We start from the raw sequence: 22,789 nt of genomic DNA, 5'->3' as shown, positions 1-22,789 counted from the left end.
AAATCTCAAAACCACAGCTCAAGACTCCTACCCTAGGTAGAACACCCTATTTGGAACCACTTTTGCTCTTGGACCTACCCTTAAAACTGACCGGAAGTGGCCGAAATCGCGATCGCAAACCTGCTGAATTTCAATTCGTAAATCGAGTTACCTACGCTGGGAATTGATCGAATCCTACCCAACAGGTAGCTAGAGCGTGAAAAGTAGTTGAGAAACCATACCTCATTCATTGGAATCGGTGGCTGGAGGAGGGAGAATGAAGTCGGAGAAGTTCAAAAAAAAACCTGCCCCTTCTTCTCCATTTTTCAACGAAATCACGACGGCTAGCGGCCTGCCCTGGCTGGGGTTGCAAGAGGACGGTGGCCATGTCATTTTGGTACCAGCCACATCGACATTGATGGCCGGATGAGAGAACGGCTAGACAAAACGTGGCCGGCTGCAGCTGTCGAGTGAGAGAGGACAGAGAGAGAGAGAGAGAGAGAGAGAGAGAGAGAGAGAGAGAGAGAGAGAGAGAGGGAGAGAGAGAAATCAGATTTATCAACACTTTTTCACAATATTTACGATGTGCCACTGAGGGTATTTTGATTGTATCTCTCTCGTTATAACTCCGATTCGAGCCCACTACGTGTCTATGAACTCATCTCGCCATGCTCTACGCAACGGCATAGTAGAAAATTTCAAATTCCTTCCCAAACAAAAAGTCAACTTAAAATCAAATAAAATATTCTATGGGCCAAAATGGTCTTTTATCTGAATAAATTAATATTTACCAATTTATTGAGGACCAGGTCGTTACAATGAAGGCTTCTTAATTCTTTTCAACTTTTGTAGTCTACTTTCTTGTTTAAAATAATTGGTCGTGTTTGACCATTTTCTTTTGTTGAAATTGACTCGTTGGTCAACTTTCTATGGAAATTTAGTTATTTTTTCAACTCCAATTTGCATATCAACTTGTGAATTGCCTGAGCAACCAGCCAATATCTTGATTGTGTGTCTCCCTTAGGAAATTTATGAGTGCCAGGGTCCCCCTTTAAGGACTCCGGGCATGTTCTGTATGTCCCGTAAGATGTTTTTCCCAAGTTGCAGCATGTTTGGCCTATGTCCAGAGACATGTCAATAAGAGCGGCCAGTTTGACTTACGTCCAGAGACGTGTCGATGAGAGTGGCTCATTTAGCCTACATCCGGAGACATATCGACGAGAGTGGCCCATTTGGCCTACATCTAGAGATGTGTTGATTGCATTTGTGAACATTCAATTGGAAAGAAAAACCTAAACTTATATTAATGTTTGTGTGACTACACTGCTTTATTAAACAAAAGAGATGAGTTGGAGGGGTAACATCAAAAGTAACTTGTCTTCAATGGAGATGAGGGAGGCTTAGCCGCTTGCTTGGAGCTGAGCTGATAGGCAATGAGCTTCGTGGATAGTACCTCTGGAGGTGATGGGCATTCCATTGTCTTGGAACTTCTTTCCCTTAAAAGATGATGCAAGGATCATCGTTCATGACTGGGTAAATGGTGACGACTTGGGAGAAAAAAGTAGCTTGCTTGATCTTTCTCTTTTGCTCCCTGATGGTCAGCTCAGGCTCTTAGAGTCAGCTAGGATTGTGCTGATCTGTATGACTTTTTCATGGAGGCTCGTTAGCAGTTGCGTCACGATCCTTGATTTGCTGGATAGCCCCCTTTGCGATGAATTCCGTGCAATGCCTGCTCCGACTAGTTCTTCGAGGTGCTTTTTTCAGACAAAGCAGTCATTTGTGTAATAACTATGCCCTTCATGGAATTCGCAGTATCTACTAGTATCCTTCTTGGCCTGGTTTCACTTCAAAGGCAATGGTTTCTTCAACCAAGGCATGTTCTTTACTCGGGCCAGGATCTAGTGTATCGGGATAGTGAACTTGGTGTAGCTCTCAGCTGCTGGAGCACCTCTATAATTCGCACTTGCCTCCATCCTTGTCGTTTATCCTGCGGTTCCTTTAACTTGCCTGGTCAACCGATTAATTGGCTTGCTTGGCAGCCTTCTTTGTGGTGATCCGGTCATCGTCCCAAAGTGTGTAGTGCTCTACTGTCGCGAAGACTTCTACCGGTAAGGAGAGATGGTCAGTTCGCGATACAACTCACCCTCAGTTCGCAAGCCCCTCTTGAAGGCCGATGACACGATTCGACCGTCACATCCAATGACGTTTGCCCTTTCTGCTTTAAACCTCTTGATGTAATCTCGGAGGGATTCATCATACTTCTTGTGCAAGTTGAACAGGTGGTTAGGGTTCTTCTTGATCGTCCGGTAAGAAGTGTATTATTTAGTGAAGACGTAAGCTTGCTCCTTGAAGCTGCTGATCGACCCGGATGACAGGTTGTGAAACCAGTCTTGGGCTTCTCCTAGCAAGGTCATTGCAAACACCTTGCACATCAGCGAGTCATTGGCCTTGTAGAGGATCATGACACTTTTGAAGTGCTTTAGATGACTCTCGGGATCGGAATCCCCTTTTAAATGTGTGAATGAAAGAATCTCTTTGGGGGAGAAGCATACTCGATTTCAGCAGTGAAAGGCTTAGATTTTGCTTGGTCCACCTCCCTGCTTAGAGCATCTTCGAAATTTCCACCAATCTTTAAGTTATGAAGTTGGTCGTTTACGAGCTTCTCAACGTCCTCCGCACGCATGGCTTGCCGATCACGAGGATGGTTGACTTCCTCGTCGACTTGAAGAGGTTGATCTCCTTGGGTGCCTTGCCCTTAAGGTAGATTGGTGGATTGAGCTTGCAAAGATTATTGAGCTTGCGAAGATTCCTCCACGAGTTGTAGCCGCGAGTTGGTTCTCGAGCGAGTTAGTAAGCGTTGGTCATTGCGTTCATCACTCAATCGTTCATAGACTCATGCCCCCTGTGAGCCCAGTCTTGAATGGATCGTTGACCTGCTCAGAGTACGGCTTGCAGATGTCTGCGTAGCGTCAACACGAACCCGTTCTCTCCCCTGCGAGTTTGTCTCTAACTGACTCGTCTGGGATTCCTCAAAATGCTCACCAGTATGCTCGCAAATCCTTCTTTCCTCGTCATGGGCTCCAAAGTCAGCGGCTTGATTCAAGTTGATTTGCCTAAGTAGTTGGCCAATTAGATTGTTTTGGTTGTCGACCCTCTGCGCGAGTTGATCAACCCGTGAATTAAGGCCCACTTGACTGCGTAGGTCGAGTAGAAAGGTGTGGATTAAGCACAATGGCATACGGGTTAGGGCTCCATTAGATGCAGACACGAGTGCATACGTCAAGTGTGACTGCAGAGGAGAGGGAGAATGGATCTACTCCAAGATTGGGACGACGTCGGAGTAGTCGTGAGACTGTGCAGTAAATCCAACAGTTGAGTGGTGCAGCTGTTGATGTGTTCCCACGACAGAATGGCGCAACAAAGCAACTCCGACAGGATGATGCGGCAGAGCAGCTCTGGTAGCCGTCGCGTGGTGTGTCAAGGCTGTGGAGATCACAAGGCCATGTGGCGGCTGTTCTGCAATTGCAACAGCTGTCTGCAGTGGCTGTTCTACAACTCCAGCAACTGGAGGTGGCTGCACAGCGCTAGGAGGCGCTGCAAGTTGTTGGCAGCCACGGTTCCATGCAGTTGCATCGAGGTTTGCACCACGAAACCATGAGGTGGGCCCGTCGTGGTGGTGTTGCTCTTCGTACGTCTTGTATCAACCATGATTGTTTGAAACAAAGTGTGAAAAATGGATTTAGAGCACGCTTTGAGTATTATTTCGCACTCTCAATGAAAGCATCAATTTGTGGGAGCGATTTCTTCCCACGAGAATATTCGATTGAAAAATTCCCCTATTTTTTCGTCGTCTCTTTCTCCAAGCAAAATAGATCCAAATAAGAGGACCACACTTGGGGAGGTGTTGGCCAAAGGCTCTTCGATACCTAAGTTAGTTCAATTGATTCGTAGAGAAAACAATAGCTAAATAGGGTACAGATATGTATATGTAAGGTGTAAACTGGGTGATCGGAGCCTTGTGTAAAAGGGAGAGAGAGTGTGGCGGCTAGGGTTTGTGAGGGGGAATTTCTGCAAAGTTTTAGTAGGAATTTAGACGTACCTCAACCCTTGTGTGTAGTCATCTATTTATAGGAACCTCGGAAGCTAGGGTTTCAGAAGAATAATTCCACATATGGAAATGAATTATTCTTTCTTGATTTGGCGAGATTGGTGTAATTCAGGATTTGATTTAAATCAAATCCCTAATTAAGGCAAGAATCAAATAAATCCCCAATTAAATCAGGTAACTCCCAATTAAATAGAGTAACTTCTAATTATGTCAAATAATTCCCAAATTGATTGGTTTAATTATTTGACCTAGGATCATTTGCTTCCACATGAAGGAAGGATGAAATTGCTTAATACTTGCTCGCAATCATAGTCTGAAATATCGATAATATCGAGGAAATATCAAGGATATTTCGGTTTTTTCGAATCACGGATATTTCGGAACATATCCATGTACATATCGTATAAATATCGACAATATCGACGATAATATCGGAAAATATCGATGTCGATAATTTCGCTCACATTTCAGCAATATTTTGTCAAAATATCGGTGTAATATCGCTAAAATATCGAAAATATCGATGTGAAGGAAAAAAAAAGTTTTTAAAAAAAAAAGGGAAAAAGGGGAGAAAAAAGCACAAAAGGGATATGAACCCCTCCCATTTTACTCCTCCAACACCTTAAACACCATATCACTTATGTTTTTGTGATAATATGCTAAAATATTTATATTTATATGGGTGGTATGTTAACAATTACATGCAAAACTATTTTGGGGATTTATCATTTGATGACTACTCTTCACAATACTCTTATTCTACACATAGAGATGATGAAGATAGTGAAAATTTTGAACCTCGTAGGAACTCTATGTGGTACTAAGTCACTCATGTATCTTACCATGCAATGTATAAAGTGTAAAATATTATAGTAAATCATTATATATAAATGATTACGGTGTATTTAATCTTTTTTCATTAATTATTACATATTTTTTACACTCATAGTGTTTGCCCGCTTGCTGTATAATCAACTTAAAATTAGTTAAATCCATCATGCAATGCATTTCCTTCTAATTTTTTGTGATAAACTCATAGATAATTGACTAAATAAACATTCTCCAAAGTTTCAATGAAAATTTTCAAGTTTTTCTTACAATTTCCGTGGTTTTTATTCAATTTTTATCGATATCGATAATATCCCGATATGTCCATCGAAATTTCCATATTTTTGGACTACCGATATTTTCGATATCATCGATATTTTAGACCTTGCTCGCAATTAAGGACTTATAATTACCTTTGCAAGGCCTTGCCTTATGAATTTACATCGAGACAGAGCTTGGATTTGGATTCAGGAATGGAAATACTGTTGACTTTGAACAATATGTCGTAAAATTGGCTAATATAATCTTTTAAATGATTTTTGGAAAATGAAAGGTAATTAGAAACTGTTATTTTTTTGAGGAATATAATACACAAGCTATATACTCGCGTACTATACAAATACAAACACAAATATAGAAAGGAGAATTAATATCTATCAGTCAAATCAAACAAAATGATAAAATATTATGATTTGACATGATGTTCAGCTCTTAATTGCAGCTATAGAAAGTCAATAATTTGTGTCACCAAGCACTCTCATTGGTAACAAAGAGCAAAAGTCACGGAAGCATATGTAACAAACACTCTAATAGTAACTGCATAGTGACTATTGGCTTTTGTCACTAAAAATCGTGACTAATGGGGGCAATAGTCACGCAAAATATAGTAACTACTGCCCTTTTTTTTTTTAGTGGTCAGTCCTTTAATAAAGATTATACATCTTCTAAAGAGAAGAACTGGTGTATATATACTAACATACTCCCTTCTCTAACTCAAAACTGAAAAAAAAAAAAATAAAAATAAAAATTAGACCCCTTCATCTTTCCTACTATACGCGAGTGAGAATGAGAGCTGTCTACCTAAAGCCCAAGAAGATAACTCTTATTTGATTGAAAAAACTGAATCTTTATGAAGTATGGAATCTGATCATTCCCCCAACAACAACACTGTCCAATACACCTACAACTATGGAATAATGTTTTTTTTTTTTTTTTATCAACATGTTATATATGGACAATGATATCATCAACACAACACCTTATCATTGCTATGAAACAATACTGAATACATAGAATCAAACAAGACAGACTATGAAACAATACTGACTTATAGAGAGACAAATTTACATAGTTTGACACCCAAAAACAAAAATGATTAAGCTATAATGTTCGTTTAGAGGTCAAATTGAGGAATCTAAATTAAAAAGATATGCCGGAGGGAGCATAGCAGAGCTTGTCAATGAAATCCCTCACCTCCTTAACCAAAAAAGAAGGCTCCTTGAGCTCAGGAAAAGCGTAAAATCCATGAAACGAATTCGGGTACTCAATCAAGTAAGCTTCTTTCCCAGACTTCTTCAACCCCTCGTAGTATCTCCTTTGCCAGTCTTGCAACAGATCAAAACCTCCCACGAAAACAATCGTCGCCGGAAAATTCACCCCAAAAACATCCTTCGATTCCTGCCCAAACACATTCGCCGCCGCGTGGTCTCTATCCGACCCCTCTGGCAAAAATGTCTTCCAGTACCAGTCAGTCTGCTCCAAAGAAAGCGCCGAACCCTTCGAAAGCCTTGTCTCCGATTCAGTCCTTTCTTTCCCACCAAAAAAGGGCTGTATCGCTATAAGTCCTACAACCCTCATCTTGCCAAACTCATGATGATTGCTCGCCTTGACAGCCACGTGGTGGGCCAGGTTGCCACCGGCGCTGTCTCCGGCGAGGAAACACCGGGTGATGTCAACGTTGTTGAGATCAAACCCGTCAATTGTTGTTTGGTCGATGAATTTCAGCACGTCGAAGCCGTCCTCGTATTGGGAGGGATAAATATGCTCCGGAGTGAGGCGGTAGTTGACGGAGACGACCACGGCGGGGAGCTCTGCGGAGAGTCGTTTGCAAAGGTCATCGTAGGGTTTTGAGTTGGCGGAAAAGAATGCAAAGCCACCGCCGTGAAAGTAGATTATGAGAGGGAGCTTGGCGGAAGGGCTGGTCGTGGTGGTGGTGATGGCGGCGGCAGGAACGTAGAGGCGAAACCAGAGGTTGCGAGTGGGGTCCACCATCACGTCAGAGGTTTTGACGCGGTTGTTGGGTTTGCTTGACGGAGAGGCTTTGAGGTCGAATAGGCTCATGAGACGGCGGTTGATGGTGCCGTTGGAGCCGCGGACGGTGTTGATGACGATGGTGAGGAGGGAGAGTAAGAGGCGGACCTTGCATGGAAGGTCGGGCGGCGACATTGGGGGGGGTTTTGTCATTGTAATTTCAAATAATAATAGCAAGAGAAGAAGAATGATAGATATTATTAGGATTCTCTGGTGCATCAGTTGCGTCGCATTTTCAACAAACTGGCGATTGCCGTCTTGTTAATTAAGTTATTTTTTTTGTTTTTTTGTTTTTGTATTCGTTTTGTTGTGATTTCTTTTTCAGGAGGAGGAGGGGTTTTTAACGAATGTGTTTTTGGTCGATGTAATCAAGGTCACTTGTTTTCTGCTGTGAAAAAAGCACACGTAGCTATAGACGCAATTTTCCGCGTGTTTAATTATCTTTAGTTTGAAATTTGGAGACGAACACAATAAATCTCTACCTCAAACGTGACCGTATCTTTACTTTTGTACCTATGTATATATTTAAAAATAATAACTTATTCAATGACGAAAGTTAAAATTCAATATGATACGATTTTAATATTAAAAAGATATGCATACATAGGTTGCTAGGACAGTGTATTCACCACTTTGCATCGAAGTTCGAATATATCTCCTTGTAAATTAAATAATTAAAATAATTTAGACTAACACTTATATCAAAAAATACATAATATATATCAAACAATGAAAATTTATCAACCCGTTGTATTTATTAGAATTTCAAAACATCTGCCTTGTCCTCATTAGAAACATGACTTTACGAGTAAAAGATTTTCATTGGATTACAGGATAAGGTTTTATTTTTATTTTATTTTATTATTTTTTTAGAAATGGAATTCATTCAGAAAATCAAAGTAGCGTATCTAGAACGACACGAAACAGTGGTCTCTTTAAAACCTTCCTGAGGGACAAACCTTAGGGTGGGAAAGAGTGTCACACATGTTATTGACTAATAAGAGAGTTTACGCAGGACTATTGCTAGAGCAAGATAAAATAAAACAACAAACTGACACGTAGAACTCCGACGAGAATACTACAACACAATCCAATTGTTAAAAGAGTCCAACTATGAAATCATAGTCCTTTGCACAGCCATAAGACATTGAGAATATCCGATAGAGAACACAAAGAAGAAACAAAACATCCACTAAGCACAACATCTCTAGCAACCTCCAATAGCAGTTGGTGTTGAAAGAAGAGAAATCTGCAAGGAACAACACAAAGAAGAGACTAACCCCGCAAACAGGCCAGGAAAGAAAATAAAATAAAAAAGTCCCCAAGCACGCCGTATCATCTCAATACTGACAAAAAAACCTCCTATGAAAAAATAGTCTTTGAGACAGGCAGAGAATAAAAGATCATCTAAGAGGAGAACGAAGAAAACACCATGCAACAATAACAAAATTGGCCTAGCCAGTTAACCTAAACACGGGGATCAGGTACAAGCGCATTTGCTGGAGAAGGTTATTAGATTCTGTTTTGGACATATAATTTGGTTTTTACTTTTGGGAATCTAGTGAAAACCCCAAAAGAAGCAGCCTAGCTACTCTCAAACAAACCCAAAATATTTTCAAAAATACAGAAAAACCTCTTATCTTCAACCTCAAAGACATGCAAGTCCTAGGCTTAAAACAACATATAAATATTTTGTCTTTATTTACATTTTAAAAGGAGCAACAGTGTCAGCAATAGTGTTTTGCTTGTTTGTGCATATTTTTTAGTGCATTTTGTCTTAGTGTGCATGTAAATTCGTTTGTTTTTGTTAGTGAGCATGTGAAGTCTGAAGGTGTGTGATATGTAAGTTCGAAAAGATAGAGAGAAGAGGTGCTCTTCATCCTTAGCCAATAAGTGAAGTCAGTTAATGATGTATGTATAGTTCGAAGCTCTGAAGAGAGAAGTACATGCCAGAGAAGAAAAAATCTCAGTAGTCTCTCCTTTAGCTTTCAATCAATAAAATTCCCTTACTCCGACCGCTGTTAATACGCCGTTAATACCCCGATTACTGTTAATACATAGACTGTACATGTATTGTTAATCTTTAGGGCTAACAATTCCAGCAATAAAAGCAATTATGTAAGCATTTTTTTCCTTTTATTTTTGATTTTCTTAGTAGACTTCTTGTCCAAAACAAGAAAACACTTATATAATTATATTGCTAAACTGATGATCAATACTTTGTTTGAGAACTTGGTCATGTTTGATATTTGTTATAATAATAACTAGATGTCTGTCAGGGAACCTCTGAGTTCTGCTCTACAACCCTTTAAGTTGGCATCTTTATAGTTACATATTCTAGTTCCATGTTCTAGGTACGGTATTTGGTTGTTATTTTGGCCTTTTGAGACCTTGACTGAGACTCCGCTGAAATTTGGTACCAGAGCTTTAGTTTAGCTCCTTAATAATATAATTATAACAGTAAAATACCTTTAGAACAGAAGTAACCCAACACAACTGACAAAAACCAACTTGTTTTAACCTGTTAAAATTTTGTTAATTTCACCAATTAAGAACAGTGAACTATTTGCATGTTTGGAACTTGGTGGACACCTATTATAATAAAAGAAAGGTTACAAGAATTGAAAAGATAAAAAGTTGCATACCAAGTGGAAATTTGGAATCTAGAAGAATTAATAAGATCATCAGAAGTAAGTAATTATCTCAAAAGGAAATTAGAAGTACAAAATACCATAATAAGGAACTAGTATCATTTATAATTTTGTAAAGAATCTATAGAAGCATTCCAAGAGCATTTAGGCATACTAAAAGAAAAAGGTAGACTTAGATAGATTTTAAATTATATGATAGAGTATCTAAATTTAGAAATCAATGAACAACAAAAGAGAAAATTAACTTTAGATAATAATAATACATTAGTTCGTTATTTTGCATAAAAAGAACACAAACATGTATTACACAGCAGTAACAATCCCTTCAAAAATAGTATTGTTGATCTTTTAATTAGTCAAGTAGAAAGTGTAAATTTTGTACATATTAAACATAATAGAATAATTAAATAGTTATTAGAATATTTTCAGGGGTTTAACTATTGATTTGCTCCCAAAACTTGTACCTAACTTTCGATTTACTCCTATCCTTTTTTTATTTATAGAAAATTAAGGATACAAACTTCTTTTTTTCGTCAATTTCCCCCCTGCCATCTAATCCTCAACATTTCATCCAATATTTTGTTAAATCATTTTTTTTAAAATTGTTGAAAAAAAAATGAAAAAAAGAACCAAGAAAAAACACTACCCCACCCACAGACCCAGCCCCCCTCTCTCCCTCCCCTTTGGTTTTTTTCTCCTTCTCATCCTCTCCCCAAAGCTTCTCCCCAGGCCAACCAGCCCCACCCCCACCCCCAGCGACTCCAACTCTCTCTCTCTCTCTCAACTGTCGCCTCCTCCCCCCTCTCCCTCTGAATGGTCAATGAGGGTAAGGAAAAACTCATATAGAACCCATAAACATGATCAGATTGTTTTTCTCTATCTCTTAGCCTATCAATGGCCAAGTCAAATGGGTATTTAAAATAACAAATGTGTGTTGCTTCAATTGGTGAAAACAAAACATGATGTTGAGTTTTTGAAATTAATGGTGGGTGTTGATGGCTTCATGAGTTCGAATTAGGGTAGTGGCTAGTGGAATTGGATGGAATGTGGGAGGGCCGGGGGGGAAGAGAGAGAGAGAGAGAAGGTCGTGGCGTGGCGGATTGATTTTTATTAAAATTCTTTTATTTTTTGTATTTTATATTTTATTTTATTTTATTTTTCAATAGTTACTTATCTTTTTGCACAAATTGACCAATTTACCCTCATATTTAACTGCATATTGGATGAAATGTTGACAATTTAAATGGCAGGGGGGAAATTGGTGAAAAATAATAGTTCATATCCTTAATTTTCTATAAATAAAAAAAGGATAGGAGGTAAATCAAAAGTTAGGTACAAGGGGCAAATCAACAGTTAAGCCTATTTTCAGAAAAAAAAAATTCTCTAAAAATAATTAGACAAAATTTAGATTATATAACATTCCAATTAGCAGATAATAATAAAATTATTCAAAGATTTCCTAGCAAGAAAGAAATCAAAGACCTCATAGATATTATAGATAGTAAGCCAAAACAATTAGAACTTCAATCATTAGAGATAATTGAGCAATTACAAATAGAGGTGCAAAAAATACAATTAGTAAAAAAAAAAAATTAACTGAACAAGTAGAAAAGTTACATAATAAAATAGATAGACTTTTAGTTTAATGACAGATTCGAAAATCAATAATAAATATATCAAAGCATTAGAAGAGGTTGGTAAATTAGATAACGAACCAGTAGGCCTTACAGAATTTACAATATCTGTAGTAAGTAGTAATATCCCTATAAGAAAAAATAATTTAATTATCCAATTAATATTAAATCTAGCAAAAAAAAAAAATTAGAAGAAACAAATAGCATAAATCAATCAAATAGTGCACAATACCACTTCCACACTACCTAAAGGATTAATTAATAAATTAGAAAACTTAACTTTAGGAAATAATCCTCATATAAGAAAAAGTAGAATAAATCCATTTGATAATAGTAAGTGGAACTCTTTAGGAGAAAAGGAAAAGAAATAATTAGAATAGAAGATATATACCCTTGTGAAAAAGAAGCACAAGAATTTCTTAGAAAAGGTTTTGAAAAATCCCAGAATTTTAAGTTTTTTTTTTGTTGATAAAAAGAAGAAATTTCATTAGCAACTGGCAACAAACATACAACCAATTTAATCAACAGGGGAAGGAGCTATATAGTGGCCTCATTAAAACCTTGCCATGAAACCCCAAAGGAAGAAAACCCGGTCAAGAAAAAAGAGTACCACAGCTCCTTCTGAAAACGAAAAAACAATCAAATTGCATGCCTATCCAATTCCAAGGCAGGCACCAACCAAGGTGAAGCAGCATCTGTCCACACAAAACTATGGCCCTTTCTCAATCCAAATTGAGCCAGTAGATGAGCCACTTTGTTCCCTTGCTGTGGCTAGTAGATCACTTCCAACACCTCACAAATCACCAACAGCCGTCGTACATCTTCCATAATGTTTCCTAAGTTGTTCCGCCAATCCTCCCCTCTGTCAATATGGCCACAGCCTGCTGTGAATTAGAGGCAACAACGAAGCCAAAAACACCAGCTGCTGTCACCTTGAGTCCCTCCTTAATTGCTACCAATTCAGTACCCAAGACCTCCAACCCACATGGCCTCTCTCTAGCAAAACCACAAAGAAAGAACCCATTATAATCACGAAGACAAGCCCCCACATGTAACATCCCGTGCCAAAATTTAAATTAATTTTCAAAAATTCTAAAGTGAAAGGATGACTTTAACCTTAGGGTTCCATGGTGGTTTAAAGTTGACTTTTTCTTGGGGTTTCTCTTGGTTCTTTTGCATAGTTCTCGAGCTCACAAGGCTGTAGACACATGGTGGGCCTAAATCGGAGTTGAAACGAAGAAGTTATGATTTACGGAAGTGCAGTGGCACAACTGTAATTTTTGCAAAGTTCAAATTTAAATACCCAGCTCTCTCTCTTTTCTCCAACGCGAGTCGTTCTCTCTCTCGAGGTGCAAATAGATCAGAGTCGCTTTAGACAACGATTTCTCCCAACTCCGACAACCGTTTTAGGACAGACCAGTCCCAAAATCTTCATCTCTTCGTCCTCTATCTAACCCACCCCTTTTCCCTAGCTCAAAAACCCAAGGAATTTCGTCTGGAATGACTGGAAGTGTCGAAGATTTTTGAAATTTTTGACGCCGTTTTCGACGACTCAGACCATCGTTTTCGTCGAGTGAGGTCTGATTCTTCATCCTTTTTATGTAAGTGGTTTGGATCGATCTTGGAGTTTTAGAAGTTAATCAACACACCCATATAGGGCAGATGATTTGGCCATGATTTCATCTAGCTCCAGTCACTTTTTGGCCATGGTCCGAGATCAAAAGTTGCTCTCCTTGTTAGTGTGAACGTGTTGGTATAAGTATTGGCCGGTGGTTTAGAGATTTTTTGTCACCAGAAAATCTCCCAAGACACCCATCACTGCGGGCGGCAGGTGGCAGCTCATTTTATCCTAAAATGTTCCCCACGTCATCCTGAGCACAACAGTATGCTCAGATTTGAGGTTGGTTACCGTTTACTATCGAACGGATATTGCCTCTATTGTGCGCTATTCGGATTCAATTGTTTCGGATTGTTAGTTCGGTTCCAATTTCAATTATGTTATTCCATGTACCTCTATGATCTTGTAGGAACTTACGGATCGAGAATTGGAGTCCCGAATACTCCAAGTCAATAATTTTAGGGTTAGGTGAACAATCGTCGCTCGATCGTGCGATTAGCTTAGATCCGACCACTCGATCGAGACCAAACCTTTGGGACTTGTTTAGTAGACCTTTTGGACCTATAGGAACTTTCAGATCAAAAGTCAGAGGTTGTGGGGCCCTCAAGCCTAATTGACCTAAATGGTGAGCCTCGTCGGCCCGATCGAGACCAATTGGTTAGGAGGTGTTTGTGGCTTGGTTGTTTGATTTTAAAATGGTATACGAGAGTTCTATTAATTATTTATGAAACTATTATTCTATCACCTCTACTTTCTAGGCATGATATATTTATGTTTTATTATGTGGATTTGAGTTGAGTTGATTTTAAATGTTTGGTAATATGTTTATGTTTATTTTTATATATGTGTTAAATGGTTTGAAATTGCATTATGTTGCCTTCAGAAATATATTAATGCCTTCGGGCATCTCAATTTCCTTTGGAAATATTAATGTCTTTGAACATCCTGGTTGCCTCCGGAAATATGATTGCCTTCAGGAATATTGATGTCTTCGGATAACTCAGTTGCCTTCAGATTTGTCTACGCTCATATGACATTGCCCCACAAGTATCCACTACTACAAATAAGCAAAAAGACGACGGTAAATCACCGTCGTGTATTGAGTTTTTCAGTGGTCGTGGAATCCACCGTCATCTTTTCCCTCATAAACCACGACGCTAAATCACCGTCGTTGTTAAAATATAAAACGTCATCAACAAATAAAAAACGACGTCTTTATTCTACAAAAAGAACGAAAAAAGCAGTCGGGGATGAGAATAGACGACAAACTCTCGAAAAAAACCGTCGTTAGAAAGGAAAAATATGACACATATTAACAGAACAAGGCCGCAAAATAGACATACAACGACGCAAATTAAAATAATACGCCGTTAAATATAATTTTCACGACAACAAAAAATATGACGTCTTTAAGAAAATTAGAAGACGACGTTATTGATTCCTACTACGTCGAATATATAAAAACAGCCGTCGTATAATACATTTTCCACTTCGATTTTTCTATAAAACATGACGTGGAAATAGTTGTCAGTGTCATTGTTTACGACGTATGTATTTATATATTAGACGTTGAAAAAAACAAACAACGTCGGTTACTAATATATGAGAGTCGTATTACAAAATTTATACGTCCTATTTTCAGAAACAACAACGACGATAAATTAGACGTTGTTAAATAAAACAACGTCGAAAAAAAATAAAAACAGACGTGTTTAGTCTGCATAAGTTTTTAAAAATAGTCGAGGATGAGAATAGACGACCAACACAAACAAATCACCGTCGTTAAAAAGGAAAAATATGACATATTAGAAGAAAAAGGCCGCAAGATAGGCATACAACGACGATATTTAAAACATTACGCCGTTAAATATAATTTTCACGACGTTATTGAAAACTACTCTGTCTCTTATTGAAAACTACTACGTCTTTAAATACATGAGAAGACGACGTTATTGAAAACTACTACGTCTCTTATTTACAAAAGACCGTCGTGAAATAAGTTTTCCACTTCGATTGGTCTAAAAAAGATGACGTAGATATAGCTGTCTGTGTCATTATTTACGACGTATGTATTTATGTTGTTGACGTTGAAATGCGAAACAACGTCGGTGGCATTTATATAGTCGACGTTGTATTTATATGTATTCAGTACTCACGACGTACTTATTAATGTAGACGACGTTGAACTTCTAAACAACGTCAATATTTACGACGCATTTAATAAACCACGCCGGTTCTAAATTAATGTTCAGATATTTAATCTCATTTTTAGACGTCGGTATTATGGGATTGGAGTCGTGTTATTTTGGATTACATGGCTGTTCTTAATCCTTCCCCGACGTGATATCCTGGATAATTGCTTCACAATAGCGTCGTGGTTCTTCATTGTTACGTTGCTTTAAGACGTCGGTAAATATGCTGAATAAATGGTTAACCATAACGTCGTGTTTTATTTGAACAGACGTTGTTTTTTATGCAGAATATAATGATTTAATCTGGATCCAGTATTTTTTGCACTGATTGTTTTGTGGCCAAAACCTGTATAATGAAAGTGAAGAAATCACATTACAATATATTATAAAATGAATGTCATACACTGCCAATTACATAAGCATCATTCAATCCATATATCTTCACACCCATCTCGAATATTTTGACCACCTAACTCACCCACCAGTTCATCAAATGTGTCAACATTTGGCATCCCTCTAGTAAATGGCTCACACTCAATTATCACATCACCTAAGACTTCATCACCAATAACATCATTATATTCTCTATTAGGCATTGATAAAACTACCGACCAACCACGATGCATCGGGTCGTCAACAAAAAAATATTTGTTTGACTTGAGAAGCCAAAACAAATTGGTCATTCCTATGTCCAATTTTACTCAAATCTACAAGGGTAAATCCAAGTTCGTCGACTACAAGACCAGAACTATCTATCCAATCACACCTAAAGACTGGGATTGTAAACTTTTGGTAGTCAAGGTCCCAAATTTCTTGAATGACACCATAGAAACCCATATTTGAGAGAATTGGGTTTTTATCCTTGGCACTAGCAACTTGCATGGTTTGTGCAAGTAAATAAACTCCACTATTTTGAGTTGTCCGCACATCATCTTGTGCCTTGATATTGAATTTAATACCTTTAATAAGATAGCTCCTATATAATGGCACTGCCATGTTTGGACCAGCTGCTAGCCACCTTAAATTTTCTGATACGCCATTATTGTCTTCCTCAAGTTCACTTTGAACCTGCAAATTAATCAAATCTTAATTCAATCTAACATAGAAATAAGAAGAAAATTAAAAGAGAAATATGTTATTCAACAACATATACCTTGAAGCGTAGCCATTGAATGAAAGTGCTATTGTGCTTATCCTGCAGCCACTTTGTTCTCTTTCTAAATTTTGGATAAGCAGTCTTGATGTGGATCATATGTTGCCTACATGACACGAAAAATTCAAGCATTACGGTCCCAAATATATAAGATAAACATAAGAAATAATTTAAAATGGAAACTTGAAGAATAAAACTCATACGTACTCGATATAAGGTAGGACTTCCTCTGTATTCTCCAAGACATATAGATGTGCTTGATTCAACAGGTCCTGATCAACTACGCTCACTGTGCAACCTGATAATGGCTTTGAAACTCCCATCTTTTGGCTTGAAGGCACTCCAACTGTACTAACATCGGATAAATGCTGAGTACAAAACTCTACCGCTTCTTCAGCTATATACCGCTCAGCAATGCAACCTTCGGGACGAGTACGATTCTGAACATACCCCTTCAGCACTTTCATATATCTTTCAAACGGATACATCCACCTAAAATATACTGGCCCACATAGACGAACTTCTCTGACAAGATGTACTACTAGATGAACCATGATATCAAAGAATGAAGGGGGAAAGTACTTCTCAAGCAAACACAGAGTAACTACTACATCTTCTTCCAACTTATCTAGCTTGGAAACATCAACAGTCTTTGCACATATAGCATTGAAGAAGAAGCACAAGCGAGTTATTGCATACCTTGCAGGCTTCTCCAAAACAGAACGAATTGCCACAGGGAGCAATTGTTGCATTAAGGTATGACAATCATGTGATTTAAGGCCAAGAAGTCTTGAATCTTGTAAAGATACAAGATTTTTAATATTTGAAGAATAACCTTCAGGGACCTTCATACCATAGAAAGAATTGCAAACCTCTCTCTTCTCTGCTCTTGACAAATTCCAAGGCCCAGGAGGCAAACGAGTACGTCTTTCTCCATACTGGGTTGCAAATCAGTTTTGACCCCCATGTTCAATAAATCTAATCGAGCAGCAATCCCATCTTTATTTTTTCCAGGGATCTCCAGCAATGTACCAATGATACTATCGCAAACATTCTTCTCAATGTGCATAACATCTAGGGCATGCCTCACGGGAAGGTATTTCCAATACTCGAGATCAAAGAATATTGATTTCTTCTTCCAACAAACTCTGTCACCATTTTCAACCATATGCAGCACTTCTTCTCGGTTAATGGCTCGGGAGGTATGCCATATTCAGGTTTCCCATTAAAAGCTGCACGTTGCCTCCTATATGGATGATTGATTGGTAACCATTTTCTATGCCCAATGTAACAAATTTTGTGGCCATTTTTCAACCTGTGACTAGGTGTATCATCGCCGCATATTGGACAAGCTTTATATCCTTTAACAACACAACCAGATAAGTTCCCATAGGCGGGGAAATCATTAATTGTCCACATTAATGCAGCTCTGAGTGTAAAGTATTCTCCATTATGTGCATCATACACTCCTCTAATCCCAACCCACAAAGATTTTAAATCATCAATCAAAGGCTCCAAGTAGACGTCTATATCATTTCCGGGTTGTTTAGGACCGGAAATCAATAAGGTTAACATCATGAACTTTCGTTTCATGCACAGCCATGGAGGGAGATTATATGTAACTAAGATAACCGGCCAACAACTATATCTGCTACTTAGAGAACTGTGGGGATTGAATCCATCAGATGAAAGAGCCAATCTCAAGTTTCTCGGCTCATTACCAAACTCAGGCCATTTATCATCAAGAAGTTTCCAAGACGGGGAATCCGCCGGATGAGACATCTGACCGTCAATTGATTTTCTAGCAGCATGCCAAGTCAAACTCTTAGCTGTCTCATGTGATTGAAACATCCTTTTAAACCTTGGAATTGGAGGAAAATACCACACCACCTTCGCTGGCACACCCTCTTTCAAGATTGAATCTTTGCCTTGCTTCCACCTTGAGATACCACAAGTAGGACAATTAGTTGAATCCTCATACTCCTTCCTATACAAGATGCAATCATTGGGGCATGCGTGCATTTTCTCATAACTCAGCCCCAATGCACACAAAGTCTTTTTAGCCTCATACATAGAGGTTGGTATTGTATTTCCTTCTGGAAGCAAATCGCCTTGAAGTATCAATAATTCTGTAAAACAGACATCACTCATCCCATGTTTTGCCTTCAAATTATACAACTTCACTAATGCCGATAACTTCGTGTACTTTCTACAACCAGGGTACACTGGTTGATCTCCATCCCCAATCACATTGGCAAACTCATACGGATCGGAACCAAAATCACCAAAATCACCAAAATCACCAAAATCATTATCATCCATATCAATTTCTTCAGACACAAAACTGTACCTACTATGGCCATCATCTTCTTCAACATTTCTACTAGCATTAGTAGTTGCTTCCCAAGGTTCTCCGTGAAATGTCCAATTCTTATAGCTTTGGTCAATTCCATTAAAGTATAAGTGATCCCTTATAATTCCAACCCCAAACAACTTCAAATTAACACATTTAACACATGGACAACGGATATGTGTTGTAGTTAGAAGATTTTCTACAGCAAAGTTCAAAAATGCTTCCACCCCAAATTCATATGCCTTAGATCTTCTATCCGAGTGCATCCATGACTTATCCATCTCCGACACTATAACCTATTATCTATAATAAAGTGAAAATACAGGCAATGACCATCACTATAGCAGATTATACAAAGATTTAATAGTAAGTAATACACAACAGAGACGACGGGTTTTAAACAAAAACAGACGTATTTGGCATATATAGACGACGGATTTTCAACAGACGTCGTCTATTATAAGTAATACAAACGACGGTTTATGAAAAAACCGTCGTGTATAAGTAATACAACGACGGTAGTTTAAAAAAACCGTCGTGTAATCTTCGTCGTATGCCTTAAAATTCGTCGTGTCTCAGTTTATATTCAAGAACACAAAACCCATTAAGAACACAACATATATATGAAACCAAGCAAGAAACCAACATATACATGAAACCAAGCAAGAAACCAACATATACATGAAACCAAGCAAGAAACCAACATATACATGAAACCAAGCATGAAAACAATAAATCCATTCCCAATTTAACATAACATAGGGTGATTAAAAGATCCGACAAAATTAAATCCATTCCAAATTCAACATAACAGATAATGTAATCCATGAACCCATTAAACAGAAAATCCATGAACCCATACCTATAAGCACATTATTAACTGATCGCAAAGCATACAACCTAATATCATTCAATGAATTTACAAGGGGAAGTTAGGGTTTGTACTTACAGGTTGGACGAGCTCACAGATTCGACGGAGCCTGGAGAGTGCAACTTTTAATTAGAGCAGAAGTGAGAGAGCGAAATGTTATGTCGCGCGAAATCTGAAAATTTTAGTTTTCAGGGTTCGAAGTATAAGAATAAGAGCCAAATCTAAAAAATTTAGGTCGCGCGAAAATTTTTATAGCGCGCGCGTTTTTAAACGTCGAAAGAAAAACCAAGGCGAAAGTTCTACAAGGACCGACGTAAATTTAATATTCCACGACGGAAACTTCATTTTTCGGATTAAGAACGTAAGGCCAATCATTTTGAAGCTTCATTTTTCGGATTAATTTTAATTGAATATTTTTATATAACGACGACTGAAAAACCACGTCGGGGTTAAGAAATTAATGACGTTGTAAATTATATAAACCGACTTACATACTAAAATGACGTCGTTTAAAGCCCAAACCATGTCGTATATTTTACTTCACGACGTAAAATACGTATTCCACGACCCAACCATCGTCGTTAAAAATTAATACCCTAAACCCACAAAACTAAATTATACAATTTAAAAAATTAAGTTTATAAAAGGTTTTATGGTTTTACAGCCTAACATATACCCTAGACTACCCAAAAATTTTACTTTAAAAATAAACCCCAATAAATAACAACCCTAATCTCTAAACCCTATACTCTAAACCCTAAACCATAAAACTAGAAGTGTTTTTATGTCTCATCAAAACAATTTGGTTTTGGATGGTCATTTTAAATTTTTGTTATTCAAAATGAATTTTTTCAAGGTTTATGTGGAAGAAAATATATCAATGACTTCATAGGAGTTGACTTTTCATTTTTCTGATTTATTTTAAATTTATTTTGAATATTTTGATTTAAAAATAATAAAATATTCTTATCACAACAACAAACCACGCCGGTGTTAATAAATCGAAGGCGTTGTAAATTGTAATAGACGACTAACATATTAAAATGATGTCGTTTAAAGTAGAAACCATGTCGGATATTCTAATGAACGACGTAAAATATGTATTCCACGACCCAAACACCGTCGTTAAAAATTAATATCCTAAACCCTTAAAACTAAATTATAAAATTTAAAAAATTAAGTTTATAAAAGGTTTTATGGTTTTAAAGTCTAACATATACCCTAGACTACCCAAAAATTTTACTTTAAAAATAAACCCCAATAAATAACAACCCTAATCTCTAAACCCTAGACTCTAAACCCTAGACTCTAAACCCTAAACCATAAAACTAGAAGTGTTTTTATGACTCATCAAAACAATTTGGTTTTGGATGGTCATTTTAAATTTTTGTTATTCAAAATGAATTTTTTCAAGGTTTATGTGGAAGAAAATATATCAATGACTTCATAGGAGTTGACTTTTCATTTTTCTGATTTATTTTAAATTTATTTTGAATATTTTGATATAAAAATAATAAAATATTCTTATCACAACAACAAACCACGCCGGTGTTAATAAATTGTAGACGTTGTAAATTGCAATAGACAACTAAGTCGTTAAAATGACGTCGTTAAAATGAGAAACCATGGCGGCTATTTAACTATACGACGTAAAATATATATTCCACGACTTAACTGCTGTCGTTACAAAGTAATACCCTGAACCCTTAAGAAATTGAAGATGTTGTAAACCATAAACGACTCAATTGTTCAAAGAACGTCGTCTAACTATCCTTTTACGTCGTATTTGTTTAAAAGTATTACACGTCGGTTACGCAATTTGTATGTATGTTTTTTTTTTTTAATTTAAGAAAACCTCAACAAATTTTTACATTAAATATTATAGAGAAAATTTGTACATTATACATAAATATCAAGTGTTCAACAATTGCCCTATTTAATAAATTGGAAAACAGTCTCTGCCCATTCATTCGGGACTTCATCAATGGCTTCTTGGGGGTATGAAGCTTCCTGGTTTCCCTTGGCATACTGCATAAACAATGACTATTAGGGTTTATCAATAAAAAGAAATTCAATCACAGACGACGATATTTTTCATAACCGACGTAGTATATATATTCAACGACGGTAATTTTACATGACCGTCGTTGATAATACAAAAAACGACGTGAAATGTATGAAGGTAATTTCTTCTTACCTTATTCTCAAACGCCAAGGAAGGATCCATGATGATGTCCCTCATGAAGCGCATCACATAATACCCGCATTCGACACTGCTGGGTTGCTTTGGTGTGCCCGAGAGAGTTTTCCAAATTACAGCTTTACGTCCTGCTCGGCCTATGTGAGAATTATATATTTTTATAGCACTATTCACGATGTTTTTCGCCTCTTCATCGACCACACGATGACCTGGCAGAGGATCCAAAAAATAGACGGTCTCCTTCTTTGCTCTTACAATCAGCAAGATCCAATGACGGCTGCACAAAATTAATATAAACACGACGGTTATTTACAAAAACGACGTATTATAATATTTAACACGACGAAATAAATAATAAAAAGACGACATTATATATTTATCACGACGATAAATAAATACCGACGTGGTTAGTAGTTTCAAACGACTTAATAAAATAAAATACCGACGTGGTTAGTTTATAAGCTGTCATTTATTGAAAATCTTAAAAACAAAATCCTAAGGAGACTAACCCTGGATTGTAAGGCATCATGAAAATCTGTTCCCCGTCTGTCTTCTGAAGTCGAGCTGCTACCAGTCGTGATCTCTCAGCTACTGTACTAGAGTTGGCACTAACTGTAGCAGGGTCGATGAAGCCAACCATGCTGCACATTTTTGCTTGTTTCAAAACATCATGTAAGTGCCTAAATACATAAAATAATATAAACAAGTCAGCACAAAAAAAACACGACGGTTATGTATACAAAACGACGTATTATAATATTTCACACGACGTACTGAAATATATGAGGACGTTATAATATATTTATCACGACGGTACGTTATAATATAATATTTCACACGACGTGGTTAGTTAGTTAAGACGACGAAATATATAAACCAACGACGTATTATT

At 37.4% G+C, this 22,789-nt stretch overlaps 1 protein-coding gene across 1 annotated transcript; it reads right to left on the bottom strand.

Annotated features, from left to right (window-relative positions):
- Positions 1-3,292: 3,292 nt before the first annotated feature.
- LOC117625534 (probable carboxylesterase 18) lies at positions 3,293-13,248 on the bottom strand (the record flags this gene model as incomplete). Its single annotated transcript, XM_034357078.1, has 4 exons — positions 3,293-3,673; positions 6,174-6,196; positions 6,349-7,379; positions 13,235-13,248. Coding segments are annotated over 4 exons (1,449 nt in total), but the record flags the coding sequence as incomplete, so codon positions are not given.
- Positions 13,249-22,789: the final 9,541 nt, after the last annotated feature.

This window comes from Prunus dulcis, chromosome 4 (assembly GCF_902201215.1).
Source record: "Prunus dulcis chromosome 4, ALMONDv2, whole genome shotgun sequence".
In the NCBI taxonomy this organism is placed as follows: Eukaryota; Viridiplantae; Streptophyta; class Magnoliopsida; order Rosales; family Rosaceae; genus Prunus; species Prunus dulcis.
Note: the sequence above shows the minus strand (reverse complement) of the source record. Positions and strands in the feature narration are given on the sequence as shown.